The 14,401-nt window shown below is 37.9% G+C and overlaps 1 protein-coding gene across 2 annotated transcripts; it reads left to right on the plus strand.

Moving 5' to 3' along the window:
• Positions 1–12,422: 12,422 nt before the first annotated feature.
• LOC131034116 (protein TRIGALACTOSYLDIACYLGLYCEROL 5, chloroplastic) lies at positions 12,423–13,622 on the plus strand. 2 transcript variants are annotated; one of them, XM_057965505.1, is made up of 5 exons: positions 12,423–12,529; positions 12,608–12,652; positions 12,737–12,769; positions 12,888–12,992; positions 13,113–13,622. In XM_057965505.1, the coding sequence occupies exons 1-5, from the start codon at positions 12,490–12,492 to the stop codon at positions 13,286–13,288; spliced, it is 399 nt and encodes a 132-aa protein (XP_057821488.1). In that variant the 5' UTR covers positions 12,423–12,489; the 3' UTR covers positions 13,289–13,622. The 2 variants fall into 2 exon arrangements, with proteins under 2 accessions (XP_057821488.1, XP_057821489.1); XM_057965506.1 differs by lacking the exon at positions 12,888–12,992.
• Positions 13,623–14,401: the final 779 nt, after the last annotated feature.

Below are 14,401 nucleotides of genomic sequence, written 5' to 3' on the forward strand. Positions count from 1 at the left end.
ACATAATTTACACCAACAAGGCAGATAAACTAAAACCTACCCCTTTCTTTTTAACTCTCATCGTAGGATATAAGTTACTCCACAACTCTATGATTGATTCTGGTGCTAGTACTATGGTCATGCCCAAGCAAATAGTCGAAGCCTTAAAGCTTAAATATGAGCCCTTAGCTAGGGGAGTCATGTAGGTAGACTAGAATAAGGTTCAGGCAATAGGTGTGATCAAAGATCTCCCACTGACCTTGTATTCTTGGTCCTAGTATCACCGTGTCATAGGAAGTGGTGGTAATTGATATTCCTCTTATCTTCGATCTCTGTTTGTCAAGAAACTTTACTACAAAAATAGGTGGATATCTCTTCTTAGATTGGTCAACATGTGTCTAAAATGAAGATATTATTTGAACTTATACATTCATAACATATAATTGATGAAGCTATGATGAACTTTGAGGCTGCTCACACATCCATCACCAAAAATGAAATGTATTGTGTTGAATTATTATAAGATGAGGAGGAAACTAGTGATCGAACTCCAGAAGAAGTATTCCTTAATGAATTCATAAATACTTACCCCTTAGGCAAAAATCATGCTACCGGTATTAGAACTTATGTGATTTATGATGAAGATCAAGTGATTCCTAAGGTTTCTAAAGATCAGCAAGGCATGCTGGATGATGATAGTAGTCGCACTTCAAAGTTGTGGACTTTGCATTTTGATAGAGAGAGATGTAAATCAGGATCCGGAGTAGGCGTATGTTTGGTGTCCCCATCTGGAGAACAAACTCTTAGAGCTTTTCGCTTCCAGTTTACTTGTTCAAATAATGAGGCTGAGTATGAAGGCTTAGTGCAAGGGTTAAGCCTTGTTGAGCATATGGGTATCAAACAATTGAAGGTTATGGGAGACTTCAAACTAGTGGTTAAGCAAGTTCAAGGTACCTCCATAGAAAAAAATGTATGCATGTGTTCTTATAGACACAAGATCTGGGATTTAATTGAGATCATTGAAGCTTTTAACATTCAAGGGATCCCCATAAATCAAAATATGACTGTAGATTGGTTAGCCACAATAGGATCTCAGTTTGATCATGTCTCTGAGTTGATAGAAAACAAACACTCTATCTGGGTGATTATAAGATTAGGTATCTCAGATAATGATCAAAACTGGCAAGTTTTTGAAAGTGATGCTCGAATTGCAATGTTCATTCAATAATCATGCAAATTCATTGAACAGCTACAACCCAAAGTTGCAGAGGCATACAAAGATCAAATTATCCAGTGAAAAACTAATAAGATTCCAAGGGGCTTGATCACCTTGGAGAACCTATTTTATTGTGATGATGTAAGAAATGATAAAAGGAAGTTTGCAACAGACAAGGGAGATTATACTAATCTCCATGTTGGTGATGGCAAGAAGCTGAAGGTTCGCAAGAATGTTCCCCAATAGAATAAAGATAGATTAATATCTTTTTGTGAAAAGTACAAGGGGTCATTGCTTGGTCTTATGATGATTTGAAAGGATACGACCCCACAATTATTCTATATATCACTGAGCTTATAGAAGGAGCAAAATCTATCCAACAAAAGCAAAGGCTAGTCAACCCTAAAATTGAGTCTCTAATGGCTCAAGAGTTGAAAAAGTTAATTAATTATCAAATAGTATATCTGATTAAGCATTGTACTAGGGTCTTCGATCTGGTTCTGGTCCATAAAAGAATGGAGACATCAGCCTTTGTGTGGATTTTCGAGACTTGAACAAAGCTTCCCTGAAGGATCATTATCCTTTGCCTTCTATGGAGCAAATTCTATAGATAGTAGTTGGCTAAGAAATATTTTCTATGCTAGATGGCATTTTTGAATACAATCAAATCCGAGTCAAGGAAGGAGATCAACACAAAACAACATTCACCACTAAGTGGGGAACACTTGCATATGCTAAAATTCCCTTTGGTCTCTCCAATGCAGGTGCCACCTTCCAATGGGCAATGGATATTGATTTTAAGGAGTTAATAAATAAAATCATACCGATCTATTTAGATGCTCTCACCATGTTCTCCAAATCAAAGGAGGATCATTTTGACCACCTTGAGTTGGTTTTCCAAAAATATTTAGAATTTAGAGTCTCTCTGAACCCAAAGAAGTGCATCTTTGGGGTTCCACAAGGAAAATTGCTTGGACATGTAGTGTTTAAAGACAGGGTCTTAATTGATCCTAACCAAGTGAAGGCTATTAAGGAGCTACCCCTACCAGTTAATAAGAAGGGAGTCCAATCCTTCCTTGGGAAGATCAATTTTGTAAGCAGATTTATTTTTTATTTTGCGGGTATGACCAGGTCATTTAAACTCATGTTATTAAAGGATCAACCTTTCAAATGGGATAGTTAAGCAAGGGAAGCCTTTGAAAAGGTCAAAGATGCTATTTTTTTCGCCCCAATACTAGTTAATCCAGATCTCTCTATATATTTCATCATGTATGTCTACAACAACAAATACAACATAGCCATGGTTTGACCCAGAAGGATGATGAAGGGAAAAGTGAACATCTTGTGGCCTTTCATTCTAGGTCTTTGAAGAATTATGAGGTTAAGTATAATTTTGTTGAGAGATAGGCTTTTTCCATTGTTAAAGGACTCAAAAAGTTTTCACATTTGATTGCCTACAACACAATAGTGGTTTATGTGACACATTATAGTGTGCAGAGTATATTATGGAAGGAGAGATCATCGAAAAACGGGCTAATTGGATTACCAAGATTTTGGAGTATGATATTGAAGTCCGACTAACCAAAGTTGTTCGTGGGAAAGGGCTTTGTGAGTATCTAGCACACAAGAACTTGAAACCAACTGAAGAAGATCGGTTAGAAATGGTCCTGGTTAATCAACTAAAATCCGAAGGATGTTGGATGGCTGATAGAACAAACTTTATGCAAACACATAAGTATCTGATAAACCTTCCCTCTCATAAGAAAAGGTTCTATAGATTGTAGAATGTTGGCTATGTGCTCATATAACTTATCCTCTCCAAATTAAATTGTTTCCAAAATTTTAAAATCTCCCATATCAGGAGGGAAGGTAATGTGGAAGTGGATAAACAGTCAAATTGGGGAGTGGAGAGAGAGAAGGGCTTGTGTTTTTGGGGTGGCAAATTTCCAAGATTTGGAGAATGAGGTGATTCCTCATTTTGAATGATGAGAGGCTTAGTTAATTGGTGGTGCTTAGCACCAGATTTCAAATTACAAACAATTGTATTTTCCCAAGGACTGGGGTATAGCATGAAAAGAAAGATTGTAGGGGTAGTTAAGATAGGATATTTCACACACCGATGGAAACAATCCTTCATTATGCCCACATAGTATGTCAATGAGTAAGGTAGGATTTTTCTACATTAGAAGAAGAGTTGAGAGGGAGATGTAATTTTAGCAAAGTAAAGGACGCCATCATTGCAGAAGACTATCGCACTTTTCAAATCTGCATTGACTAGTGCAGTGCTAGTGGTGTTGAGGGGCACTTTTTTTCAAAGCTAATGGCTCCCCTCATTTGATATTTCCCTATCTTTACGATGAAGAAATTAGTTGTGGTGCACTGGTTTTTCCAAGGGCTTTTGAGAGAAGACATGGCATAGGATTGAGCCAAGATGGAGACAAACTTCTCTCTAGGCACATCAAAGCAACAAGGGGCCTTCAAGGGAATTATCATAGAGGAAAAAATTGTTGGCATTTTTTATGATTATGTTGTGATTGTCATTGATGGACACACACTTGCATTGAGATCACTTTTGCATGTATGAATTAAAGCTCAACTGGTATTTGTTCCAACCAGTATGATATATTATAGTCTTTAGACTATCAGTGTTTTGTAGAATGTTTTTACCGGTTTGAAGCGATATGTTGACCTCAAGCGGTTCGAGGATCTCAAGCGATACGAAGGATCAAAGCGGCAGAACATATATTTCCCAGTCTTCATTTTTGTCAAACTGGCAACCGGTATTTTGTATGAACCGGTAATACTCTGTGATGAGTTACCAACCGACATTTTGTGATGAGTTACCATCCACCGATTGTTTGAAGATGCCGACACTTTAATGGTGCTTTTTGTGTCGTGTTACAGAATATGTCTAGATGCATTGAACTTAGGAAATTTTAATGTAATCCTATTGGACCGACTTGAAATTAGATTCTTTTATAAGGACATCATGTCTAGGGTTTTAAGTTGTTGCAAGGGTTTAAGGTGGTTGATGAGTTAGAGAGAGTGTGAATGTGTTGAAGACTGAAGTAATGCTGGAATGCATTAGGAACGAGCTATCAAGGATCTAACCAAGCAATCTATGATATTTACTAGATCACTCACTTGTTGATTACTTACATCTTCGACAAGTTTGAAGCCCTTAACCGGGTAGGCCCAAAAGCATTTTGTAAATCCTCTAACAAGGTGGTTCACATCAGTGGATCTAAAATCCTCTAGCAAGGTAGTCTTTAATCGGACTTATCTCCTAACAGAGATTGAGATTCCTAACAGGATCTGTTCTGGTAAAGAACATTGTATAACCTTAACCGGTCTGGTTTCTATTCTGCAGATAGTTACTTGTGAGTTTCATCTCACCGTGGTTTTTCCCATTTGGGTTTCCACGTCAAAATTTCTTGTGTTATGGTGTTTGTGCTTCTATGGGTGAATGCATTACTTTCTATTTGGTTTGCATGTGTGCTAACTGGTTTGTCTGCTAAACTGTTTTATCAGTTTACTGTTAGTCTAGTAAAGTGTTTAAGTATAGTAATTTTTGGCATACTAATTCACCCCCCCCTCTTAGTATTCATCAATTGGTATCAAAGCCAACCTTTCTATAAGTCTAACCACTTGGAAAGAGATATGGGGGAATATACTATGAGGGAACTTACTCATCGACTCACTCAGTCTGAGCAAGCCTATGATGATCTTGTGGTCAAATATAAGGCCTCTCAAGCAAAAAGGAGAGAACATGCTGAAAAGCTGATGGAGCTATCTGAAAATAGTTCTTCTGATGAAGCGGACATGGAAGCCCTAATTCAAGAAGTAGAAAAGCTGAATGAATCCAATTCCAACCCAAGAAAAGAGTTGGAAGGACTGACTATTCGAATGTGCCAAGAGCTTGAAAACTGGAGGAAAGCTGAAGATCTGGTTAAAGACAAAGATCTTGAAATCTCCAAGCTGAAGCAAGAGATCAGTACCCTAACTGCTCAACTCCATGCGAGCAAAGTGGAAAAGGAAGACATGCAAGGAGAACTGAACATGGCCATCTCTGAGAATGCAAACCTGATGGAAACAAATGCTGCTATTTCCAAAGAACTCTCCAAGTCAAAGGAAATACTTGCTAAGTTCAACAAGAGTACTGTTAAGCTAGAGCAAAAGCTTGAATCAACCAAACCTGTCAAGAATACTGATGGACTTGGTTACTCCAATCATGAGCAAGGTGAGACCTCTGGTGCAAATGCTGAAGCATCAAATAGGAAACCGACATTCAAAGGTAAGCAAAAGTTCAAACTTGTTTGCTTTAACTGTCTTAAAGGACATACTGCTAATGTATGTAGGAGTAAGGCTTATAATAATTTTCCTTACTCTCTAAATGATAAGCCTGGATCCTATAGATTCAATGGTAATTGTTATGCATGCAACAAGTTTGGGAATAAAGCATCTGAATGCAGGTCTGTTATGAACAACACTGGAGGATATCCTCAGAGGACTCAAGGAGTTGGTCCAAAACCTTTTGTGAACCGGAATCACAACCAGTTTAATGCCTTTAATTATCAATAAGGAAGCGGTGGCTATCAAGCAGCAACTGGATGGAGAGCAAACTGTTGGATTGGCCATGGTCATGGTCACATAGCTACAACATGTAGAAGGAAGAGTGGAAACATGAATAATGGACCTTGGAGAGAACCTGGAATGGTCTGCTATCATTGCAACAAACCAGGTCATTCAACAAGATTCTGCAGAAGTAGAAAGAGTATATCGGATGATATACCGGTCACTCCGGAAGGAAAGATTGATATTGACACTATTCAAGCGGATATGAACAAAACTTGGAAGAAGAAACCAACAATGTTGCAAGAAGAACCAATTTCTGCACCTAGTGTGGAAATCACGAAATCGGCAAACTAAGCATCAGAAAAGCTTAGGGGGAGCAAACGGTGAAATGTTTCGAACCCCCGGTTTATACCGGTAAAAGACCTTAACCGGTATGTGATACATGTCATTTGGCAAAAGACTGGAAATGGTAACAGACAAATTAGGGTTTACGCCCTAATGGTGGAGCATTTATTATGGTAGGTGAGGAATATGTTTAAAAGGAATTTTCAAATCATTTCTCACTATCATTTTTTGAGTGAAGAAGTTTTTCAAGTGCAGAGCGAAGAAAAAGTGACTTGTGTTGCGATTCAAAGAAATCTCGAAACCCTGAAGAAGATTCAAAAGCAAATATCAAACGGTCAAGAGAAGAACTCAAAGCGGTGATTCAACAACCAACGAAGTGTGAGGCGAAGTGGAATTTGCAAGCCCTAAATTCTCGATTTCCGAAAGGTATTTCTCGAGTTTTCTGTTTTATCATGGCTTCCGCATCTCATGATAGTTCTAGTGCAACTGTTGATTCTATGGACTTCATACAACGAAAGTTGAAATATAATGCCTTGTCTCAAGTATCGGCTGGTGTTATAGTAGAAGAAGGGATTTCTGATTACATAGACTACAAAATCGAAGACCTAGGGTCTCTTGTGATCCATTCTCAACTAGGTCTATTCTGTGGGAAGGATAAAAAGATCAAACCAGAGTATAGCATCTTGGAGAAGAAGAAGCTTCACAATGCGGTTTACTTCCTAGAGAATTTCACAGATGATCACATTCGAATCATTCTAAGCAGAGTTCATGGTGACAAGATGTATCTTGAGAGAACACATGATATCACACCAGAAGCGATTCATGTCGTCACCGGTTTCTGCAATACAGGGGAAGTGCCAACCCTAAGGAAGGTCAGCAAGACTGAAATGTCCAAGCTCATCAGTTCAGTGAGCGACTCACGTGGCATGACTGTCAACTCAATCAAGGATGATCTGGTCAAGTATGCCTGCATGGTGATAGGCTACCGGACGTTCTCTGCCAGCAGAATTAATTATGTCTCTATTGTAGCGGTAAATGCCGCTTACAGGATGATCAAGGAGGATGCATCGTTTGATTTGTGCACCTGTGTGCAAAGACAACTTATGCTAAATCTTAAGTCAATCAAACAGGACAATGCACTAAGATTCAAGTTTGGACAACTACTGGTAGGGTTATTCTTCTACTTCCAAGGTTATTTCCTAGGAGTTGGAGATATTTAGTGGTCTGCCGACCAACCGGTTTCCAAACAAATCAAAGAGAGCCTGCAAGCAGTTGGAACCGGTTACCCTGAAGTTCTGAACAAGTACTTTGATGAGTTCAGAAGCAAGATGAGCCTAAGGATGAGGATATCCAATGACATTGTTAAGAAATATGAAGAGGACATATGCTTTATCATCAATGTGGATGAATGCATAATGGAGGCCGTTGAGCCCAGACAGGAAGAAGTGGAGCCTATGGGCTATGAGGTGATGTATGATATGCTGGACGAGTATGCTTCTACCCTAATTGCCTCACCCCTTGATCCTAAGGCAAAGAGAGCCGACACCTATTTGGAAAGGGTTGCACCGGTTGTAGAACCCTTTGAAAAGAAAGGAAAGGCAGTGCCTTCGACATCGGCACCGGTTACTGCAGCCAGTCCCAAAGTGACCAAGCGGTCACCTGCAAAGAAGAAACCAGAAGCGGCACCTACCAAAGTCTTTGAGAGGAAGAAGAAGACAAGGAATAATTCACCGGACTCAGAAGAAACCGTGTCTGAGGAAAAACCCAAGAAGACAAGACAAACAAAGAAAAAGACAAAGAATGACCGACATCATCGGCACCGGTAAATATTGACATTTCTTCCTACAAACCTTTGACACATTGTCAAAGAACTATAAAGAATATTAGGAGAAAAATGTTGAATGATTTGATTGATTGTTTTGATGATTTCAATGATGATGAAAAGGAAGCAGTTGAACAGGAAATCATTAAGTATTTGTGTGTTAATGACCGGTCGCCTTCAAAAATTAGATCTAAGACATCAGAGTCTTTGTATAATTCTTTAGACAATAAATGGCGCATTGCCATAGAAAAGGAACAGGAAATGAGGGAGAAAATAGTTGCCCAACATTTTCCTAATGTATCTAATTCAGAACTTTTCGAAGTTATGAATAAATACAAAGGCCTCTTCTTCATGAGAAGAAGAAGACTCCTGTTATTGGAAGGAAAGGGTCAAGAAGTGATCAAGGATACACATACTCATGCTCAAGAAGCTCTTAAGATGCATCAAGTGGCTGAAGCCAACAAAAAAGCTGAGTGAGAACCGGAAACTAGCAAACAGGATGAGGTGTATGACAGTGAAGAAGAACCGGTCACAAAACAAATGGACCCCATTGATGTAGACGCCTTAGAAGGTGAAAATGTTACTCATGGTGCACCATCAGAAGCAACAGGATAGGAGAAGCAGGCAGAACAGGTAGAAAAGCAAAAGGAAGCAGAGGACAAAAAGGAAGAAGCAAAGAAGCAAGTGAAGAAGAAGAAAACAGAGGAGGATAAAGAAGAGGAGAAGAGAAAGAAAGCGGAGAAGGAGAAAAAAAAGGATGAAGAGGAGAAGAGAAAGAAGGAAGAGGAAAAGAAGAAGGATGAAGAGGAGAAGAGGAAGAAGGAAGAGGAGAAGAAGAAGAATGAAGAAGAAAAGAAGCGGAAAGATGAAGAAAAGAAAAAGGAAGAGGAGAAGAAGCAGCAAGAAGAGGAGCAGAAGAAAAAGGACGAAGAAGAAGAAAAGCAGAGGAAATAAGAGAAAAGGAAAACAGAAGAAGAGGAAAAGAAAAAGACAGAAGAGGAAAAGTTAAGAGCTACAGAGAATGAAGAAGCGACAAAAAGCACTCAGATGGAGACTCCAAAGGTAACCGGTAGTCAAGCCAAACCGACTGACCTCACCAGTCCTATAGACCTCCAGTCTGCAAATGAAATGGAGCTGCTACAGAGCATTAAGGTTGCTCAAGAACGCCTTGAAGTGATAAGGAGGAAGAAGGAGCAAGATGTGATCCAAGCTGTGGTGGACACTCTTACCGGTTTGTTACCTGGCACAAACCTCCCCAATACAGATTCATCATTGGCGCAATCGAAGCTCCTATGCACCGTAGTGGATGATCAGGTGCAGAGCCTAGAAGAGGTAGTAGAGGCAAATGCCAAGAAAGAGCATCAAAAAGCTTTCAACATTGCCCTGGTGAAGAAGCTTAATGAGCTCCGGTCCGATCTGCAAAAAGCTCAAAAAGACATAAGGAATGCTCTGGATGAGGGGAATCTGCTACTGAGTAAGATTTTCCAACCCCATCTCTTCTGTGATGATGTGCTTGTACAAAAGCAAAAGCTACAATCTGACTTGTAGTTGTACATGAGCACCTTCAAGCCGCCATATGACTCTTTTACAGCTTATGGGCAAACCGTTCACCGGTTTCATATCCAGTTTGCCAAAATAGAGTTGGAAATCAACAACCGGACTCGAGATTTGCAGGAACTACAACTGGTTCTACTCCCACGCCTGCAAATACTTCAGAAATGTTATCTCAATCTGGATGCCTTAACGGTGACTCAATAAATGAGCACCATAGACGCCATGGAAGAACAGGTCTCCCAGATGTAGACATAGAAAGAAGTGGCTACCTCCCTACTTGAGTCCTGGTCCTTATCTATGAAACAATTTTTGCAGGACTTTAAATCAGTTTTTGACAAGTTTTATTCTCTATTGTCATAAACTCTTATTCTTTTAATACTAATGAAACAAGGGTTGGTCTGCAATATTATTTTTGTCATTATTGGCAAAGGGGGAGAAGTATAAATTTTGAATTTGATGTATACTTTCATGTTATTTCTGTTAAGAAGTAGTATACATTGTATTTTCTACAAAAGGGATAGTCTATATGCTTAGGGGGAGTAATTTTGATTATGGCATATTTTTGCTGTAAAACACATAGATGTCAAATTTTTCCTAAGTGTTGCCATCAATGCCAAAGGGGGAGATTGTTGGCATTTTTGATGATTATGTTGTGATTGTCATTGATGGACACACACTTGCATTGAGATCACTTTTGTATGTATGAATTAAAGCTCAACCGGTATTTTTTCCAACCAGTATGATGTATTATAGTCTTTAGACTATTGGTGTTTTGCAGAATGTTTTTACCGGTCTGAAGCGGTATGTTGACCTCAAGCGGTTCGAGGATCTCAAGCGGTACAAAGGATCAAAGCGGCAGAACACATATTTCCCAGTCTTCATTTTTGTCAAACCGACAACCGATATTTTGTATGAACCGGTAATACTCTGTGATGAGTTACCGACCGACATTTTGTGATGAGTTACCATCCACCGATTGTTTGACGGTGCCGACACTTTAACGGTGCTTTTTGTGTTGTGTTACATAATATGTCTAGATGCATTGAACCTAGGAAATTGTAATGTAATCCTATTGGACCGACATGAAATCAGATTCCTTTATAAGGACATCATGTCTAGGGTTTTAAGTTGTTGCAAGGGTTTAAGGTAGTTGATGAGTTAGAGAGAGTGTGAATGTGTTGAAGACTGAAGTAATGCTGAAATGCATTAGGAACGAGCTATCAAGGATCTAACCAAGCAATCTGTGCTATTTACTAGATCACTCACTTGTTGATTACTCACATCTTCAACAAGTCTGAAGCCCTTAACCGGGTAGGCCTAAAAGCCTTTTGTAAATCCTCTAACAAGGTGGTTCACATCAGTGGATCTAAAATCCTCTAGCAAGGTAGTCTTTAATCGGACTTATCTCCTAACAGAGATTGAGATTCCTAACAGGATCTGTTCTGGTAAAGAACATTGTATGACCTTAATCGGTTTGGTTCCTATTCTGCAGATAGTTACTTGTGAATTTCATCTCACCGTGGTTTTTCCCATTTGGATTTCCACGTCAAAATCTCTTGTGTTATGGTGTTTGTGCTTCTGTGGGTGAATGCATTACTTACTATTTGGTTTGCATGTGTGCTAACCGGTTTGTCGGCTAAACTGTTTTATCGGTTTACTGTAGTCTAGTAAAGTGTTTAAGTACAATAATTTTTGGCATACTAATTCACCCCCCCTCCTTAGTATTCATAAAAAATGCATAATATATACAAGATAAAAGACCCTCAGTCCTTACGTATGGTGGACTTGTTTCTAGGTGAAGCTCACATGAAGTCTACTTTCAGATTTCACACAAACATGGATGTAGCTTCCTTTTTTTTGGCATGATGTTTGGAGCTGGGATTGAAGGAAGATGTGAAGTGGGTTATGAGGGAGTGTGTTAGGGAGGAATGGAAAGAGGGGTTGAACACTTTTCTTGCAATGGCACAACCTGGAGAAGTATTCATCACCAAGAGTGGTGAATGAGTACATGTTGCTAAGTTTGAACCTCCTCTAAGACCATTCTTAGTATGGGGTGCCAATGATGATCACGAGGCTCGAAAAGTTGAAGCCCAAGATGGTTGGAGCCATATTAAAGAGTATCTAAGGAACAAGGAAGTTGCACTTCAAGACTAGGAGGTTGGGGAAAATAAGAAAAACAAAAAGAAACATACCTTCAAGAAAGAGGATTACTGGTTAAGCGGAGGAAGGACAAAGAGTGAATATTTGAACCAATAGAAGATTATGTTTGTTATTGAGGCGGTTGATGTGCTTGGCTTTTTGTCTATGTATGGGTTAGTACTTATAGTTGAAATACGTTTTTTGATATTGTAGGAGGCAAGGTTTGAGAGTTGTTGTTAGTTGTTTTTAGAGTTAATATGGTTATTCTAGTGTGTAAGGATTCAGAAATTTGGGTAATTTGGATGTGGTTTGGATATGCCATGTTTTGTATTCTCAATATGTAATCTTTATTATTATTAATATTAATATAAAAACCTTTATCGATAAAAAAATAAAATTAGGCTTTTACAAATTAACATATAAGTATATAATATTTAAAATAATTATTGAGTAAATAAAAAAGAACACTTCAAATAAAAATAAAATAAAATAAAATAATTGAATAATTATTTTAAAAGAAAAAATAAAATAAGATGATTTTTTTACACTTCATATTTCTTTATATAAATGTATTTAAGATATTTTTGCATTTGAAATATTCAGACTAATTTACTGCATTTTTATTTATTTATTTAAAAAAAGTCCCTAATGAATTTTCTTTCGATTATATTTTCATTATAGAAGCCTAATAAAATTAAAATGTATAATATTTAATTAAATAAATTAATAATGTAAAATGAACATTAATTTTTAAATTTTATATAATTGAAAATCTAAACACCAAGTAAAAAAATAATCTGCATAAATAACACATACCCATATTTACAGGTCAAATAATCTGCGCATAAACGAAATAAGAATGGTACTCACTAATTTTAATGGTGCTGGAGTGGGCTTGGGTACGCATCTGCTATAACTTACATCTAATTTATGATTCATCTTAGGCAGAACAAAAATCATTTGGCTTTACTGTGCAGGATTTGGAGTGGGTTGTGGTTTTGGCATTGGCTGGGGGTTTGGAGGTTTGTCCCTATCTATTCACAGCCCTCACTTGTATTTCAAGATTTTATTTTGGAATTGATTATCGCGTTGATGCCATCGAGCAGGGAAGTCGTTGCAGACACTGGGACTTGGTATAGGTATGCTCTAATATTCTCTTAACTCCAAATTTGAAAACAATGCATGTTCTTAATAACAAAATCCGTACAAGAACTGAATTATGAGTGCCCTTATGAGGATGTGTACATACCAATTTAGGGTTTAGAGAAAGCAGGAAAGTTTCCATTGTAAACAATTGGATTCCAGCTGGTGAGGGCTGTGGTTCAATGGTAGGCAATAGTGACTATCTAATTATTGATTCAGGTATTGTGATTCCCTAATAAAACCCTGGATTTTCTCAAATAGCCTAGTCCAATATAAAAAAATAATTGTATTTCAATTTTATGTATTTTATAGTGTTGAGAATCTGTAAATGATTGACAGGCGGAGGGTGCGGAGTGGGAGTAGGCCTTGGATGGGGTTTTGGTGCTGCTTATGGTACGCATTACGTGAATTCAAAAGCAAAGTTTCAGGGTATTGATTACGAGAAAGTCAAGACTGTTCTTGAGAAAGACAAGTCTAAAATGTTGGTCACGGAGACTCAGAATAGAGCAGAGTAGACATATATCACGTTCAAAGAATTGCTATTTTTATGTACTGGATATGATAAGAATTAAGGATTATTCTAATTTGCCGTCTGTTGCGATATTTATTGCGGTTTTCTTCAATACGAGTATTGGGATGCTGGTTGAACTGCTCATAAGTTGAGAGTAGGGATTTTAGATTTATACTAAGAGCACTCATACGTTTGCTTTTAATGAACTGAAGGGATGTTGGTATTTGTTTTGCGTACGAATGCATTATGGGTTATCAATGGTAAACCCAAATGGCATTAGGGTATAGTCTTGGTTTTATGGTAAATATATTTCTTTACGAAGGTTGGTCTTTCAGAAACTATTGTCGCCAGACTCAATAGAATATGAGGTTTGCCACAAGATGAGAAGCCTGGAACCTCTTCCAAAGCATTAATCAATTTCTCTCACCTCTAAATTATGAATCTAGATGAAACTAAGGAATGGCATGGTCGAACAACGAGCTCTTCAAACTCGTGATTATGAAAGTCCGTTCCCCAAACACCTACTCCATTTTGGCTTTGCTATTATCCAGTAAGGTTATCTTCTTGTTGCCCTTTGACATTTTCAGTTTAATAGCAATATATAAAAAATTTAAAAATGAGCACTGTGTAATGTCCCAGGCTAAAACAATAATGCAAATCTAATTCTTAACCTTCCACAAACGCTTATTAACTGGCCCAATTATTTTATCAGATCTAAATTTTTGTTAATACATCAACAATTTCATTATATGTCAATCAACAGTGGAAACATAACACCCAATCTTTTTATTATATTGAACAACAAATATAGATGTGATTCCCACTCTCTTTTCTATTACAATAATGACTGTATTACATTGAAATGGTCTTGCAACAGCCTGCAATTCGTACCAACACCAATGGCAAATCAAATTAATTCAATGTGGCTGGAGCCCACATCCAACGAAGCTCAAATGCAAACTCTGTATGAGATCTCCCTTTGAAATGACTAGGGTTTTTGCCCTAGGGTTTCATTATTGAACACAAGTGCTCAAAATGGATTTCGAAAGGAATTTTGCTAAGTGTAGATAATCTCTCTGAATGGATGCATTCACCCCTTTATATCTGTCACTATCAT

This window comes from Cryptomeria japonica, chromosome 10 (assembly GCF_030272615.1).
Source record: "Cryptomeria japonica chromosome 10, Sugi_1.0, whole genome shotgun sequence".
NCBI classification, from domain to species: Eukaryota; Viridiplantae; Streptophyta; class Pinopsida; order Cupressales; family Cupressaceae; genus Cryptomeria; species Cryptomeria japonica.

Coding starts and splice junctions, on each gene's coding strand:
- LOC131034116 (XM_057965505.1), top strand. CDS start 12,490: ATGGTACTCACTAATTTTAATGGTGCTGGAGTGGGCTTGG. Junction 12,653..12,736: donor CATTGGCTGGGGGTTTGGAG/GTTTGTCCCTAT, acceptor GCCATCGAGCAG/GGAAGTCGTTGCAGACACTG. Junction 12,770..12,887: donor GACACTGGGACTTGGTATAG/GTATGCTCTAAT, acceptor ATACCAATTTAG/GGTTTAGAGAAAGCAGGAAA.